This window comes from Nyctibius grandis, chromosome 4 (assembly GCF_013368605.1).
Source record: "Nyctibius grandis isolate bNycGra1 chromosome 4, bNycGra1.pri, whole genome shotgun sequence".
NCBI lineage: Eukaryota > Metazoa > Chordata > Aves > Nyctibiiformes > Nyctibiidae > Nyctibius > Nyctibius grandis.
In genome coordinates, this window is record NC_090661.1 from 87,733,158 (window position 1) to 87,750,174 (window position 17,017).

The following is a 17,017-nucleotide window of genomic DNA, read 5'->3' on the forward strand; positions in this document are numbered from 1 at the left end:
ATACACATCCAATAATTTTCAGTTCTATTCAATTGTCTGTTTTAATTTTCTGAAAATTTCTAAGGAATGCTTCACATACCTTTGTTTTCTTAAATAAGATAAAGATACCTAGATACCTGAAGATGCATAAAAAAGGTGTTTAAGGAGAAAATAATTCTTGACAAGTAAGAGCTTGATTACCAGATAAACTGATTTGAGTCCATAAATGGTAATTGTAAAAGGCTTCATTGCATTGCACATATAGTAGAGCATCTTTTATATATTAAAAGGTTTTAACTAGAGAGCGGTTATTGATAAAGATATGTAACAATTCTTTTTTTCTTAAATAATCCTTCCAAGTTGCAGTTACAGCTGTAATATTTTTTCTGCCCCCTGAGTTATCAGATACAATATCCAGATGCTATACATGCATTTGCAGTTACTAACTGAAGATGTATATCAAACTGGCACTGATTTTTCAGAAATTCCCAGAAAAGAATTTTCTCTTGACGTGTATTTTCATCCATATCCAAATAATATTTTGTTTGTATGCGTCTACTTAGTTTCTCTGATCAATCATCAGTTAAGTATCCTTTAGTTAAATCATAATGTTTAAAAACAGAGTTACTGTTGCTTATCTCTCGTGGAATAAGATAATAGACTAGATTAGATTATTTCAGTTGGAAGGGCCCTTCAACAATCATCTAGATAAGGAATGAAAACTAGGAAAGGAAGCTTTTTGGTTGCAAAATGTAGCAAGACCATAATGCCTCTTTTCAGTACCACAATAAATAAGCCAGTGTGTTCTGTTAATCTCTTTTGTAGGAAGATTCTAAGTATGTGTTACCTGCGGAATAAATTATGAACTGGCATTCTAATGGCTGTAAATCTAGTAATTAATGACTGATTACCATGAAAAAACTCCTACAGAATATATAGTCTTAGAGTGGTCTTTTAATGATTCATAGAATATGGAAAATGCATACTTTCTTTTAAGAGAGCTTTAATGGGTTGTTCTATGAAAGTGTTCTTTTATCTTGCTGTTTCAGGAGAGTAAATTCAAATGTTCAAATAAAAGCAAGTAGTATTTCCAAACAGTTTTAAAATGCATATACCAGCTAATAGGTGTGATTGATAACAATTAGAATGCATATACCAGCTAATAGGTGTGATTGATAACAATTAGAATGCATATACTAGCTAATAGGTGTGACTGATAACAATTTAACTGACTTGCACTGATGAATATGAACATTATATACTGAATCTCAGGTTTCCAGTTTTAATACTTGGAAGTCTTCCTTAAGTCTCCCTTCTTCTCTTGGTAGGACTGGCAGCAGAAGCCCACATCCTTGGTTGCACTGAGAATTTTTAAAACCTGGAGCTACTGCCTATATATTTACTCTTTAATTATTCAGTTATAAGGTGTTTTTTTTTAACGTCTAGTAGCAAATGCTTTATTTTGTCAGAATACATGTCTTGTTTATTGAAGTTATAGAAATTTGTTACATAACATTTAATTACAGGGAAAGAGCAAAATGTGTGAACTTCATAAACGTGCTTGTGTCCTAACTTCTAAAATATCATTGTAATGGGGGCTAAAAATAACAGTGTGTATTTTGTTATTGCCACTTTACTTGGTGTTTTAAAAAAGTGCTGTTAACAACCTTGTAATAAAATAAGACTAACTGGACACTTGTGTTCAGTCAGATTAAGGCTTTATCTACTTGAGAGACTTCTGTTCTTGTGAACATTCAGAACATAGAGCTAATAAATTATTAAAGGAGGATGCTACATTAATTTCTGGCTTATATATTCTTAACAGCAGTATTACAGTTGCAAAAAATCTTTTAGTTCTGGTGATGTGCCAGTCACTAAAATGTTAGCTTTAAATTGCATCTTTTAAGCTAAATTTGCAATGCTGGACGAATATAAATATCCTCATATTTAATGTAGATACTGAATTTGGGTCAGGGGAAGCTTTTCTTGTTACATACAAACACAAAAAGCCTCGGACTTTCAATTTCAATCTGGAGTTCAGACTTCTACTGGAATATTGAAGTGAAAAGTAGCTGGTAGTCCTCATAGTTGTTAGATACTTATAAAGGTCAGGGTAGTTCCTATTTTGTAATTACAGTAAAAAATACAAAAATTTGATATTTCAAGGAGACAGTCTAGACAGACTTGATGTTTGCTGCCCTAAGGGTGAGGACAAAACTTTTCAAAGTGTTCATGTAATATGCATGCCAACATCATACTGGACATTGCCCTTGTTCCTTAGTGGGACAGAGTAGAGCTTGCCCTTCCTCGCTCTAGGCCCTCTAGAAGGGCTTTCACAATCAGAGTTTATTCCTAAATAGGAATATGTGCAAGCTAACAGAGACCTCACAATTTAATAGTCAGCTTCAGAGGAATTAAATTCTATCCAATGTACTTTGAGCTCTAGCCATAATCATATAAGCCTTGTTACAAATGTGATACGTGCACATTATTAGGAAGAACTAGAATTTCTTTTAGGGAGGAGCAGTTATCAGAAATTGTAAGCATCCAAAAATATTTCTGATAGGATGCATCACATGATTTTATGCTGCCTTCAGCATGATTAAGCCTTCACAGCTCTTGTAAATAACCTAAGTACTTGTAGCTCTTGACAAAAAGGCTATTCCCACATCTTCTCCACAATGATTTCTAGTATTAGAAGTATGAGATTGTATCACTTTTTTTTTTAAATACTAACGAAATGAATTCGCCCCCCTGCTCTTGAACAGTTCTTTTGTTCTTGATTTCTTTCTAACAGCTGTGCACTAGACACATTGTTGAAGCGTACGATGTTTAGCATATGCTGTGGATGCAATGAGTTTTCCCTTCGCGCATGACTTCCTTCCTGGTTTGGCTGTTTTTTTTGTTTTTGTTTTTTTTTTTAATTGTGAAGTCAGAGTTCCTGAAGCTTATTATAGTGTCATAGAAAGGGTGGGGAGAAATAAGAAAGTCCTTACACATCTTCAGCCCATACACAGGGATACTGCAAGTGAGCTTAAGGTCAGTTTACATATTTTTAAACAAAAAAAACAACACTACACACACAAAAGCATAATACACACTAGAAACTTCTTACTCAAAACTAGTTTTATTTTTAAAAATAAGTTGAATGCATAGCACTCACAAAGATTCCATTGTTTTGGACATTTTGCATTTAGGAGCACCATTCTTATTTATGCCATAAAAAACACATTTTGGTTCTAATAGAACAGTGTATTTTTAATGTACACTGGTAAAGCCCTTTTAAATAATATATTGAAACTGTTCAGTGTACATTTTCTCTGTAGTCATGCAGCTGTAGTGTCAGAAAAAACTCAGACTAAGTAATAAATTAAAAACAAACAGCATGTAGTGGATCTTTTTACAGTTGACCTAATGTCTTAAAATAGTCAAACAAAGAAATACCCTATTAAGTGTAAATTTGCAGTATTAACTAACTGAATAAGCCCCCCGCCTATTATAATTCCAGTGTTAAGTATTAGTTAAATTTTTATATCTCAAATGCCTATGGGATAAATTTACTAATACCCCAAAAAAGAAGAGCCTATACTGCTGTGTCACAAGTAAAGATGACAAATTAGCTGATTTAAAGATTTTACAGAAAAAATTGCTACAGGCATCTACTGTTATTTCAAGTCATAGTCTATTACAAGACTGTACATTCATAGCATCAGAGGTAGTTAAGAGTTCTGAGGACTTTGATATCACATTGCAACAAAATGAAACCGGCAGAAAGTCCACTTCCCTCTTAAATGGGTAACAACGCTGAATAAAAAGCATGGCATCTTATGAAGTGGAAAGTCTCTACTTAATGCTACTTTCAGACATGCAGAAATATTCATTAAGATATGAAGAGAGGAGAGGAAAAAAAACCAAAACCAAACTAACTTGCACTTTAATTAAGAATTGACCATATTATGCCTATTTCAAAGTTGATTCTCTAGCATAAAGCAGAGAGGGTCATCTCTTTCATTCACCCTCTTATCCCCATTGACTTGCACATATGTGCTACAAAAGCCCACAACAAAAATTGGGATTTATGCAAAACAAAACAAAACAGGATTTCTTCTCCTCAACAATAAGTAGGTTTTTGTAGCATGTTATCATTCTGCCCCAGAAAGAACGAACACAGCTGTCCTCCCTCCATCTGAACATTATAAAGCCTGCTCTCCTGTGGTAAAGCCTTCATCTTAATATTGATAATGTATCTTAATTGCCCCTGCTTTCCAAACAGTCTCTCTAAGATTCACAGTACTTCAGTGTCATTAGATGGTACACAATTTTAAGTGCTGCCACTAAGACAGGGGAGAAGGTGGTAAAAGAACAAGTAAAACAAACAAAAAAAGCCTTAAGCCCACATACTATATATTTTAAAGTAGTAAGAATCCTGTCATCCATACCTCTTCCTCCCATATTCTACCACAGGAGAAAGTCAGGAATCTTTTTTTATTTAAAAAAAATAAATCCTCTCTTAATATCTCTACCACCATTTTCATCCAAGAGTTGGATGAGTGAAGGTTTCTACCCTCAGACTATCCACTCCACAGGAGATAGTGTAATTCCATAAAGTTATGTAATTAGCACCTTAATTGTGATAAAGCAGTTCACTCTGCAATATATTTTTGTTCCACCTGTTTAGAAGAGTAAATCTCTGCATTTTCTTCTGGAACTCCCAAATAGTAGAAGAAAAAGTTGCCCCACTATTACCTGAGAATTTCCCTCCACTATAAGCCTGACAGAACTAGATTTCTATAAGCATTTAACTGCACTTTTTTTTTTTCCTCTATGAGTGATACTGTCAGTACAATTGGAGGATGCTTTCTGTTGGTTAATAATACATGTGTGTTTGTGTATGTGTACACAGAGGAATCACAGCCACTGTAGTAGTTCTGGTACAGTACAAGTTCAGCTGAAACTTTCTTTTCTTCAACTAATACCGTGCTGCTGGGCAGTAGTTCACATCTACATTCTGTGAACACTAACACATCCCTTTGGTACTCTGCATATAAATGCCCTGAAGAAAAGCCACTCCACTTGCTATAGTCTCTTCCCTCTCTACCTTCCTCCCTCAAGTTATACCCAATCAAGTGTACAAACCAGCAGCACCGAGTAAGGAGTAGAAAATTCCCTGAGTTAGTATGAAAGAGTTAAACATAAAAAGGATAGGGAGGAGAAAAGCAAAAACGTGTCTATCCTGTGAGGTACAAAACTTAAAAACTAGCCAAAATACCAGTTAACTCAAATGCCTTAGCCTAAAGTAAATACCCAACACAAGTGCTGAAAAGGGGGCAAGAGTATGGAGTTAGCCAGATGAGATTTGTTTCTTCCTGTAGTCCTCATGTATCTGGAGAAGTCTAGCATTCAGTGGATTCTTAAATTTCAGTAAATTTAAACTGTTAATACTGTACAGTGGTATTACATATATGTCTTCAAAATAATACTGCATATCTCCTTCATTAAAAGGTAAGTCTGTAGTTAGTCCACAGCTATTTTTCTTTTGACTAGTATTTCAAAGATGTGCATTTGAAGCACAAAATATTCTGAGCGCCAAAGAACGAACTTATTTCACCCAGGTATATGCATTCTTTTTAGAGGGTGTTCTGTGTGCTTATTTTTTGCAGTCTGTATTTGAGCTACGGTACTGGTTGTAAATCCAGTTGCTTTTTTTTCTGGAAAGACACTTTTTTTATTCAATTTGTTGCCCTCAAACTTATTTGAGGTTTAACAAAAAACCAAAACAATTCCCCTCAACACAATCTCCCACCCCAAACAAACACAAACCCATTTTGTACTTATCACCTCTCAAAGCAGGGAGTAATACAGGAATATCGTCCATTCACTTGATAACTCCGGTTGTAGGAGACACTTACACATGGCTTCACTTCTAGCGGAACAGCTAGTGACGTTGCAGCACCAGTCTGTACATGGCCTCGAGCCTGAACACTAGACTGTAAGGCAGCAGGGCAAGTCTGAAGTGGGTAAGATGCTGTATGATTCGATGATATCTGTTGACAGTTTTGCTGCTGTGATGTCTGATGGTGATACTGTAATGAAGACTGATGAGCTTGGAGATACTGTGGCATATGCTGTTGAGCATTAGCCTGCTGGGGAGTTGGAGCTGGGGTCTGAAATACAGTATGTTGAGCAGACTGAGCATGTTGTCCTTTTTGCTTGTTTGCTTCCTTCACATCATTATCATGCGCACTAAAACAAATTGAGAAGACAGAATACATGAAAATAGATATTAAAATAATTTAAACTCTTTTGCGTTAACTTTTAAGAGCAGTCTAACAAACAGTGCAATTATTTGAAAGTTTCCAAAGCTTTAAAAAAAAAAAAAAGAGAAAGAAAATAATTTCAGCCAACCCTTTAAAATCATTTAAGGTTGTAAAATGTCTTTCTTTAGGATACAGCTTCTTTTCAGCATTTCATTTCATAGCAATACAAAATGCAGCTAAAAGCCAAGTACAATACAAATAATACAGCAGTATCTAAAATTACCAGTGCAATAAGGCCTGCTAGTGTACTGCAATAAAGGACTAGATTACAAGAACCTGAAATTAAAACTTACTTGCTGCTTCTACCTCATTTAAATTGGGTAACAGAGCATAGGGTTTTTAAAGACATGATATCAGAGAGTTTTTAAAGATCAACATTACAGTACTTAAAGATGTTATATATATTTATATTGGATCCTGCTTTGGGGAGTGGAAATACCTTTTTTTAAATTCCTCTCACCTTTTTTCTAGGCTACCCACTACTTAAGTTTAGCTCACCTGAATTCCCTTGATTTACAGCCATCTCAAGTATTTAGACATACTCTTGCTCTTATGCTGACGTTAAGCAGGTACCACCTACACACTTCAGTCGGGCCTAAAATCATCTGAGTTTTATGGTACTGCCTATGCAGGGCAGATCTCTTGAAGACAGCTGGGGTTCAACCCCTCACCAGTTTTTCCTAAAAGATTGCTGCATTTTTATGGTGCACTGCAAAGAGGACTGAAAGGCTTCACCCTCCCTCAAGTGTTCCAGAGCAATACTGAAAACACTTCTGCAACAGCACTTGCATGCTTTCGGTACTATCCCTTTCATTACATATATTAGTGAAGCCAAAAGAGGCCAGCAGGGGTGATGATGTCACACTTACAAGGAAGATGTGATTCTTCCAGATACCGCTGTTCCTGTGCTTATATGGAGCACAACTGTATTTAGATCTGGGCAAGAGCAAACTTCTGCAGGAGGAAAGCAGTTACGGTGGGCATAGGTTTTAACCTCAAGGTTTAGAATAAAAGAACTGATTGTGTAACACCCTCTCCCAGTAAGGTTCACTTGGCATTTTTATCTCATGTTAGCTCGCTCTCTCCACTGTAGTGCAAAAACGGATACAACCTCTGGGTCACTTTTTCCCCCCAAAGCTGGCCACTCAAACAGTCTGTGTGTTTGATCCATAATCTGTTTGGAGCATCCCTTGAACTTCCCAGGCATAGAGTCTTCAGAGTGTAGGAGCTCTGATGCCTTTGGTACTCTGCTCTCTTTCTTCTCTGAGCAGACTACAGAGACTGGGAACAAGCTATTTAACAGATTCTCAAAGCATGCCAAAAGATGTTCAGTGGAAATGCAGGGCTGAGGTTTGTTTGTTGAAAGAACAGGAAAGAGGTTAGATCTGATAAGGTTTTCTTTTTTTTGGAAAGAAAAAAACAGGTAATATTATTAAGTAATAACTAAGTATTTTTAGAAAAGAAAAATTGAAATTCAAGAAGAAATTTACTTTCAGTGCTAACAGCAGTTAAGCATACCAACAGATGTGTGAACGGGCTTAAAAAAAGCTGCTGTTGTTAACTTACATTAATAGTCGCTCAATACATGGCACTAGGAAATCCCAGGAGTAGGCAGTAAGATGATGCAGTCGGGTAGGCCATGTTGGTGAGAGACGTAAGATAATCCTTGAAGAAGCAACACATGCAGTAGCAACTAAAGAAGGGGCATAATTTAAAAATGCATGATCTAGAAAGAAGGAATAAGAAAAAGAATCATAATCATTTAAGTTGGACATTGTCTGTCAAGGCCACAAAGGAGTAACTACCTGAAATATGCAACTCACCTTGCAGTGATACTTCCAGAAAGTAATCAGCATATTTTGCCATATATAACTTAGTCTTCTCTAAGCAAACCATTGGCCAGCCGTCATGAAGATCGGTCTCATGGACAGCAATAGAAAGATAATAGTCGATGAAATGAGCAGCAGTTGGGAGGCACAAATTCCACTGAAATGTTTCTAGCAACAACAACTCCATATGAAGCAAGTTCTGTTTTGTTAGTACCAAATTCATGTTAGTCATACAACCCAAGCTGTTCAATTGTTCAAGCTTGGGAACACTGTCTTCCTTTTCTTCAAATTTACCTTCAGGTGAACAGAAAGGGGAGGGGGAAAAAAAGAGGTTCAGCACAAGTGAACTATAAAACAGATCATATCTGATGTCTGCATTGGTCATATTTCAATTCTATCTCAAACAAGATTGAGACTTTCCCACAGATGCAAAGCTCAAATGGAATATGTCATCAGAGACAAAAAAGTGTATGTACTATAAAGGGTAAATTTCAGCAGATAATGTCAAACACCGTGTAGGATATTGTGCAGTGCCATGTTTCCTGTTGGTTTTCCCACCCCGGCACACAGAAGCCGGTTGCCAAGAGCAGAAGTAAGCTGTATTAGCACATCACTAGCAATGCATACGCAAGTTTTTCCTCACCAAATTATTGTATAATGTGCCCTCATCGTCAATGAAATACCACTGTGATGCGACTTGGCATACACAATACCACATCATTTGGCTTTAATCACCCCCCTGTCCTCACACAACCTTTTTGTTTCCAAAACTCATTAGAGTATAGCTAGAGCTCTAGGCAACGTGGCTGCTTTTAATGCCTGTTATGGTAGGTATGTTTTTAGATTTGATAGCTGATAAGCTGCTCCAGCAGTTCAAACAAGTGGATTTCAGCAATGTGCATCTGAAAACCAACACTGCCATATACACTATTTCAACTTTAACACTTCAGCTTTCCTTGGACTTTAACTTGTCAGGCGTGTGTGTTTTTACCCTGAAGCAAAATTATATATGTAGAAAACCCATTAATAAGAGAAACAAGTGTCACATTTCCATACAGTTTGCCATATGGTTGTGCTATTTCAATTTCATTGCAAATTCTTTCCATCTTACACTCTCTATTCAGTACTACATGATATGTTGAAAATGCACATTTTTAGAGAGTTTTGCAGGACTGAACATACTGAACTTTTTTTTTTTTTTTCCAAAAGTGGAGGTACTTAATACAGGACTTAATCCAACACCAGTCCCAGTCTGTTAGTTTTTGTTGCCCATACTCTAGTAATTACAGAAATGAAAGCTTCAGGAGTCATATAATAATTTCTCTAATTACTTCTATAACATTATCAGATACATCACTGTGTGATTTGTCCAGCTTACTGCACTGCTGATTAAACTGCTTGTTTAAGCCACACAAGGCAAAAGTTTAAAGCAGCATTCTGGTTTGTTCTTTCTGAACCAATTCATACACTGCTTCTCAGAAGAGTGAGTACTCCAGGCTTTCAGAGCTCTACTTGCAGCTTGTTACGAAAGATAGCAGAGGCTATTTAAAAAAAAAAAAATTGTAATTCTCTTCAGAATATTAATTTAATTTGAAAATCTGACATTAGTTCAAAGCCAATCCATTTTCCTAAATGGATTACACTGGTTTCTGAGGCAAGGTTTTCATACTCAGCACCTCATCCTTTGCCAAGAGAAGATTGCTGGCTGGTGGCATCCAGTCGAAGTTTACCCCCCAAAAGAATCTGAAATAACCCTTTTCTTGTTTAACTGTTCTGCTGAATAGCTGTATTGGTGGAGACAGGGGATGCAATGAAAGGAAGCAGTATACCAAAAATAGCCAACACCTCAGCACTCTGGTTTTCTAGCAAAGAGGGCCTAAAGCTACAATGCAATATATCTTACTTGAGCAAATGATTTTCATCATTTGAAAATGATGAAAACAGATCAGCAGAAATTGAAACAACAGTTAGTTCTGCTGCCAGGACCCATTTCTCTGAATCTGTTGGTTTAAGAACAGGTGCCAGCAGGTATCCCAGCAAACTACACCCATATCTCTTTGGGGACATCTAAAAGGGGTCCACAAATGTCAGAAGATGGATACACGCCACAAGAATGTAGCAGAGATCAATATAAGCAGCACTGTTCATAATGAATGTTTGTAATTTCTGTCTTCAGAGTACTGTGCATTCACCAATGTATTTCACCAGTATTACATTCTGTATGTGACAATACAGGATGTATGTTAGCCGTAGCTTGCTTAAAGAACATTGCAATTTAGGAAATCTCAAGTATTCCAGAACCACATGGCACCATCACCAGGGTGCAGTACAGTCTACATATGGTTTATTTAATTTCTTCCTTTATCACAAGTATGCAAATTTTTCATTTCCAGCACTGGATCTACCTATTTTGAGATATCCTCAGAAAGACAGTCTTTCTATTCCTACAATACAGCTCTGAAAGTTCACCTTAGAACAATTTGTTTCCAAGCATAAACACATTTTTTTAATCACAGTTTGTTTTTTGTCCCCTCAGTTTCACCAGGTGCCAACAGAAGTCAAAACAAGAGTCTAAAGAAAGGCTCTACCAATTGGCTCAAACTGATATACACTAATCTTTTATAAGCACTTTGTTTCCCCTGTCTGCTGTATCCCATCAAGACACGCCTTGTATTTGGCAGTAGAACCTATATATATTGCTCCAGTTTCAGCTTGGTGCTACATACTTACTTGCTAAAAGTAAACAGGAAAGAGCAACCACATGCAGCTGCTGTATTGATATGTCATAACGATCCATAAAGAGGTCCAACAGATACACAGCTAGATGTCGTGCAGCAGGACAGAGTCTGAACCGATTGCTCACAATGGCAATCAGATCTGCAAAGTATCTTCTCAGATGTAACTGGGGAGATTGGCCTTTGTAGGAGGGTAGCTTCAGCTCCTAGATGGACAGCAGCATATAATTTTATTAAAACCATCATTTAGTTTGAATTGGTATCAGATTAATATAGTTGATATTCTCAAATTTATCATGGAATTTTCACAGGATTTCTCCCCTCTTCCTTCTGTTCCCATTGTTTCAGCATCCCTTTTCACAGAACAAAATCCAGTTGTTGTATTACAGAAAAACTAAGAAATAATCTGGTTCTGCATAACATTAATATAATAATTTAAAATTTAACATCTTGAGCAATCAGTTAGGGTGACTTTAGCTTTTACCATTTCTGTTGTATTACCTCTACTGCAAAGGCTGTCCCTCCCAGCATGGAAACAGCACAGGTATGTGAGTACTCCTACGCTGCCTCAATACAAAGTCCAATAGCTTAACTCAACCCCCTTCTGCTACAGCTCAATCTGAGCAATCAGACTTTGTACTGAAGTGCTGGCATGTTCCAATGCTGCCAGCTCTCCTGCAGGTCCCTCCAGGAGAAGGGCACTAACAGCTAGCTGAAGGTAGTAGCAACGTTAGGAAGAGGAACGGGGTGTGCAAGTATCAACGTTTGCTGCATGCATACATTTAAACCCTGACTTAATCTGATCTGATTGATGTTGCACTGACATTGATTACAATGTGCGCTCAGGCATTTAGTTAAGCATATATAAACTTCACACAGTCACAGATTTGGAGGGGACCCCACAAAACAAAAGCCCTACCAACACCACAGATGAGAAAAATCTGTGGCATGATCTATTTTGAATACAAAATTTGGACTGGTAGAAAGAGCATTCCCCAGGCTCCTGCCTAGTAGCTAGTATCTCCTCTTGTATACAGCAGAGCTGTTTTCTGTTATCATGAATAAATTTATGAGTTAAATTGTGCAGCCCAGATTAAGTAGGATTTTGAGTACAATTAAATTTCCAGAAGAACAGTCTGATGAGACCAAGCTGGAATGGAGTTGCCCAAAATTTTCAGTTTTAAGGTCAATTCAAAGTTCTGAAACATGCTATTGAAGTGAAAAAAAAAAAAAACACCCAAACCAAACAAACCAACAAAAACTCCACCCATACCTACTATGCTTTCACAACACTAACTTAGTTTTAGTAATGGTAACTTTGGTAGCAAATAAATTATCCTGTCCTTCTCTTGGGCTCCCTGCCCCTGCAAACAAGAAGTTGTTTTAGCAGTCACACCTTCAAGAAAGATAATCCACTCATCAAGTATTATCAGGCAGCAAAACCACATTTTTAGTATGTTCAGTCACTGTAAACTAATTTTCAGCTCTGAGCGTAAGATGTGCTTTATTATGGAAGCAGCCCCAAAGAGCAACTTCGAGTCAGTTGAAGCAACTTCAAAGCGGTATTGCCTAAACCCTCTACTATTCTTACTGCACCTAGAGTTTGGTTGCTTGTTTTTTTGGGTTTGTTTTTTCTTTTTTGTTACAATAGCATCACAATGCTTTCTGCAGAGTTTAAACTTGGACCCACTTACACATCCAAACAGAAGAACCAAGCGCACCGCCACCCCTTTGCCTTTTTAAAGTGCAGAGAGAGAACAGTCTGGTCAGTCACATAAACTGTGAGAGATTGAGGACAAACAGCCTGAGCATTACCCGAGGGGAAGGCACCGTGTTTTTCAAGGTTTAGAAAAGCAAACTCCACCAAGCCCCGGGCGGGCCGAGCGGCCGCCTCATACGCGCTTTCCACCCCGCTTCAAGCCGCCGCGCCGGCTCCCCTCCGGAGGGCCGGCTCCGATTGTTTGAACCCTCACAAAGGCACCGGGGCCGCCAGCCCTCCGCTTCCCCCGCGGCGCGGGGCCGGCAACGGCCTCCAACCCCGCCGCCCCCCGGCCTCCCCCCGCAGCACCAACCGCCGCCGCGCCGGGCTACCTTATAGCGAAGCGCTTGGTGGATGTCGGCAGCCAGCTGTCCTGTCCACCACTGCGCCTCCAGCTCCATCGGCGGGGCGGCGCAGCAGCCGGGGCCTGGGCAGAGGGGAGGAAGCGGCGCTCGCTGAGCGCGGGCGGGACGAGACGGACAACGCCACCCTCGCCCCTTCCTCGCTCACCCCCGCTTAAACGCGATCAGCTGCCGCCCGCGCCGCGGGGACCCCCCAGCCCCCCGGCCCAGGTGGCCGCCATGGCACAAGTGAGACTCGTTAAGCCGCCCCCTCTCGCCGCGGGGCACGGCCGGGGGAGGCGGGGGCGCGGAGGAGTCGGCAGCCGCAGGGGAGGGCGATCGCGCCCCGCCGAAGCCGCCACTCACCCTACGCAGCGGCGCGGCTGGCGGGCGCGGCGGGGCCTGGCCGGGACACCTGAGCGCGGCGCGGCGTCCCGAGGGCTCCCCCGGCATCACGCGGCGCTGCCCGCTTCGCCCATTGTTAAAGGGCCGAACGGGCCGGCGTGTGTACAAAGCCAGGCAGCGCCCGCACGCGGCCGGCCGCCGGCCAATCGCCTGCTGCCTTACAGCGCGGCCCGCCCGCCGGGCACCAATCAGGGCGCGGCGCTCATGGGGCAAGCCGAGCCCCGCGCTCCGCGGCCACGCGCGGGAAGACTTTGGGCCCGCGGAGCTGCCGTAGCCGCGCCGATAAAGGCCCAGGGACGTGGGGGTGGGGCCTTGCCTAGGGCTGGGCGCTGCGCTCGCGGTGACGCCTGCGGGTGGCCCAGGGCAGCGGGAGCGGGCTCGGGGCCTTCCCCTCACCCTTTCGCAGGGACCCCGAACGTGGCGTAACCCTTCCCGGGGGCGGCGGGGCCCTTGACGTCTCTCCGCCGGGTGCCTTGGGAGAGCCGGGTCAGGTGGCTGCCCCTGGCCGGAGCCTCGCAGTGCTCAGCGCCCTGAGCCCCGATAGAACTTTTTGCCTTTTATTTGTGTGTTTTCTCCTGGCTCTTCCCCTTTTTGAGTCAGCTGTGAGGCTTTTACTACGTAGGGTAATGGTGTCATTTAGCTCTCTTACACTTAAGGCACATTATCCCTTTAGTGATAAAGGACATACCCCTCTTGGGCTGCAAAAGCTATAAGGCTCAAGTATTAGATTTATTTTGTGGGTGAGCTCTTGTTTGCTGCTTGTTAAATTCTAGGGAGAAGGTTTCTAATAGCATTCATGCTCCTTTTAAACAGCCTGAGCTGTTCACCTGAGTGAAGGGGCCTCTGCATCCTGACAGGAGCTCCCACCTGTGCTTCTGGTTTAGCAGTAGGTGCTGTGCACCTGTTCTGTATTCACAAGGCCTTTTTCTACATGCTTTCCACTTGTTGGTAACCCCCTGCTACGGAGATCTGAGAAAATAATACTTGGTGCTTTATAGTGATTTACGTTTTTGAATTCCCAAATACCCAAACAACTTGCTAATGAGAATGTAAAACCTAGTACAACAAGCAATGCAAAGTGATGAAGAAGAAATACTTTGGATGCAACTTATGCTGGGGGAGTATAGTTAATATTTCATTTCTACCCATGCTCAGATGTGATTTTTTTTTTTTAATTAAGAAAATGGAGACCAACTTTTTGACATAACCAGTTTAATGACTCTGTAGCCAGTGCTGTAAAAGCCTGTTCCTTTAAACACGCATATATAACTTTAATGGGTAGTCCTATAGACTGCAGTGGTCTGTTTTGTCTGAGGAGGTGTGCTTATAGGTGGAAGCCCTTGTTTTTGAGGACACATTTCTTGGGCAGTTTCCATTGATGACAGATTTCATTAGATAATGCTACATAGTTTTCTGAAGAAAAAAGCAAGTGGAAGAATGTTATTTTTTTGTGCATGAATGCATAATTGAGAAAATACTTCAACTATTTAGATGGGCTATCTGAGATCTATGAACTGTTGTCAAAGCAGCATCTTGCTGTTCCGATGGCTTTTTGTATTATTTCTATAGGTTGTTTTATAGGCAAGTGCATGCTCAACCTAATTTTGATTTTCAAATTACTTATTCTTGAAGACAGGTAATAACCATATTTTATATTTCAAGGGTAGGATAAATCTGAAAGCAGATTCCTAATGGAGACATAGTCATTCTCAACACCTTTATGGCCTTCAAAACTGTGTTGCCTGCTTGAAGAGGAGAAAGCTCATCAACACCAACATGCTAAAAACCTGTTGCAATGGGCCCAAAGAAGGAAGTGACATTTCTACCCCTATGTATTAGGAGAAATTACTGTTAGCACTGCTGCCTCTGGCTAGGGCTTTTTAACCACTGTGTGGATTAGTCTGTTGCTGAACTGTTAAGTGGGAAAAAAAAAAAAAAAGAGTAGATGCTTGCTGGCCTATTTCTCAAATGCACTTGTCTGACTTGGATAGGAAGCATCTTCTGACAAAGCTATGTATGCTGAGAGCTATTTCATTTATATATAATAATCAAGAAAAGCAATGATGCTGTAGTTACTTGCCACACTACAAAGATGACTGAGCTGTGGAACTACCTATTTCAGATCCTTGTAATGCTTCTTCATTGCCTTTTTCCAAGTTGCTACGCACCCATTACAGCCTATTTTAATTGAGTTGTTCATCTTGTGAACAGTTACATCTGTGTCTGCTTTTCATATGTTTGAAAGAGGTTTGGAAAGAGCTTCACCATCCTGCCTAACGCCAGGATTGCTCCTTGCATGTGTTTTTCTGATCTTGGAGACATCCACAAAATCATCCTGTTGAAAAAGCCAAAGCACTTCTGTACAGCCATGTTGTTACCTGCAGGACGCATACATGTTTGCATCTTAACCCAGACTGGAAGAATTGACAGTCATGGAGCCTCCAAACTGAGGCCGATCGCTTTCAGAGGCCAGAGTTTCCAAGGTCAGTGTTTAGGGGGTTTAAATGGGAATGGGAATAGTGCAACTGTAATGAGAATAGCTTAATACAACTCTTTTGCATGTCTTATAATCAATCCCCAAAGTAATAACCAGTGGTATTTTTTTAACCGGGGCAGATTTTGTCTGCTTTTGGTGGTCAAGGCTGTATACAGTGCTCTAAGTATTTCCACCTTTGTCCCCTGTGTGTAAGTCAGGGCAGAATCAAAACATACTCAGTCAGTCCTTAGAATAAACAGAGGATATTAAAGATTACTTTCAGTGGCAATAGTTAGATTTTCATTAGCAAGAAACTGGCAGGGTGAAGTTTTCCACTTATATGTAGTATATGGAACCGTAGAGAATAGAAAACAGAACTAAATGTTATGAAACCATTTTGAAATGGGTATCCTCTTTCTGTGAATGGCCGTGAATCACCTAAGCAAATACATGTGTCTCAAGGGGGAAATGAGATTGGCTGTGAGAACTGCTGTCTGTGCTTTGAAAAGGTGCCAGACAGCAAGAAGCACCGTTATTCTTGGAATTCCCCAAGAAAGATTATGACCCTGAACTACATCCAAAACAGGCTAGAAGGTAACCTGTAAAATCTGGACTAAAATGCTTGTAACATTTTTGTGGAATCTTCTAAAGAGGATGCTGCTGAAGCCTTGCAATTTATGGACCTGTAACTCACAGGTCATAGTCCTCAAACAATTTCAGACATGGTGGGTGAGCTGACTTCTCTTTGTAGTTACTGGGAGGTTAGATCTGTATCTCAGGAGTTAATGCATGTATTTATGTGTTTAAGCTGCTTTTTCCTCCTCTAATTTTTTGGTGGTGGTTATTGGCCTGTGAAAAAAGAAATGTGGCTTTTAAAATACAAATGAAGAACTTGCAGGTAATTGCCAAGTACAGCAAATGCTCTGATCTTGAGAACCACCATCTCTCTACATTAGAAACATTTTCCTCCTCCTATACTGTTTCTGGTATATTGTTTTAGTGTTAATGGTACATTGACCACAGAGTACAACAGTTTCTGAAGACTGACACATTGTTTTACTTGTGTGCCTGTTGTCATAAGATACATCTTGGAAGTTTGGATTTGTCTTGACTGGTAGAGTTAGATGCATCAGTCACTTCAGCTACATAAGCAGAGTCCAGGACAGAAACTGAATT

General features: G+C 40.1%; 1 protein-coding gene across 1 annotated transcript; it reads right to left on the minus strand.

Moving 5' to 3' along the window:
* Nucleotides 1-3,164: 3,164 nt before the first annotated feature.
* Nucleotides 3,165-13,102, minus strand: CCNJ (cyclin J). The gene is made up of 5 exons (XM_068398730.1): nucleotides 12,952-13,102; nucleotides 10,856-11,066; nucleotides 8,120-8,419; nucleotides 7,863-8,022; nucleotides 3,165-6,222 (listed from the first exon to the last, which is right to left on the minus strand). The coding sequence occupies exons 1-5, from the start codon at nucleotides 13,018-13,020 to the stop codon at nucleotides 5,814-5,816; spliced, it is 1,149 nt and encodes a 382-aa protein (XP_068254831.1). The 5' UTR covers nucleotides 13,021-13,102; the 3' UTR covers nucleotides 3,165-5,813.
* Between the last annotated feature and the right edge of the window lie 3,915 nt (nucleotides 13,103-17,017).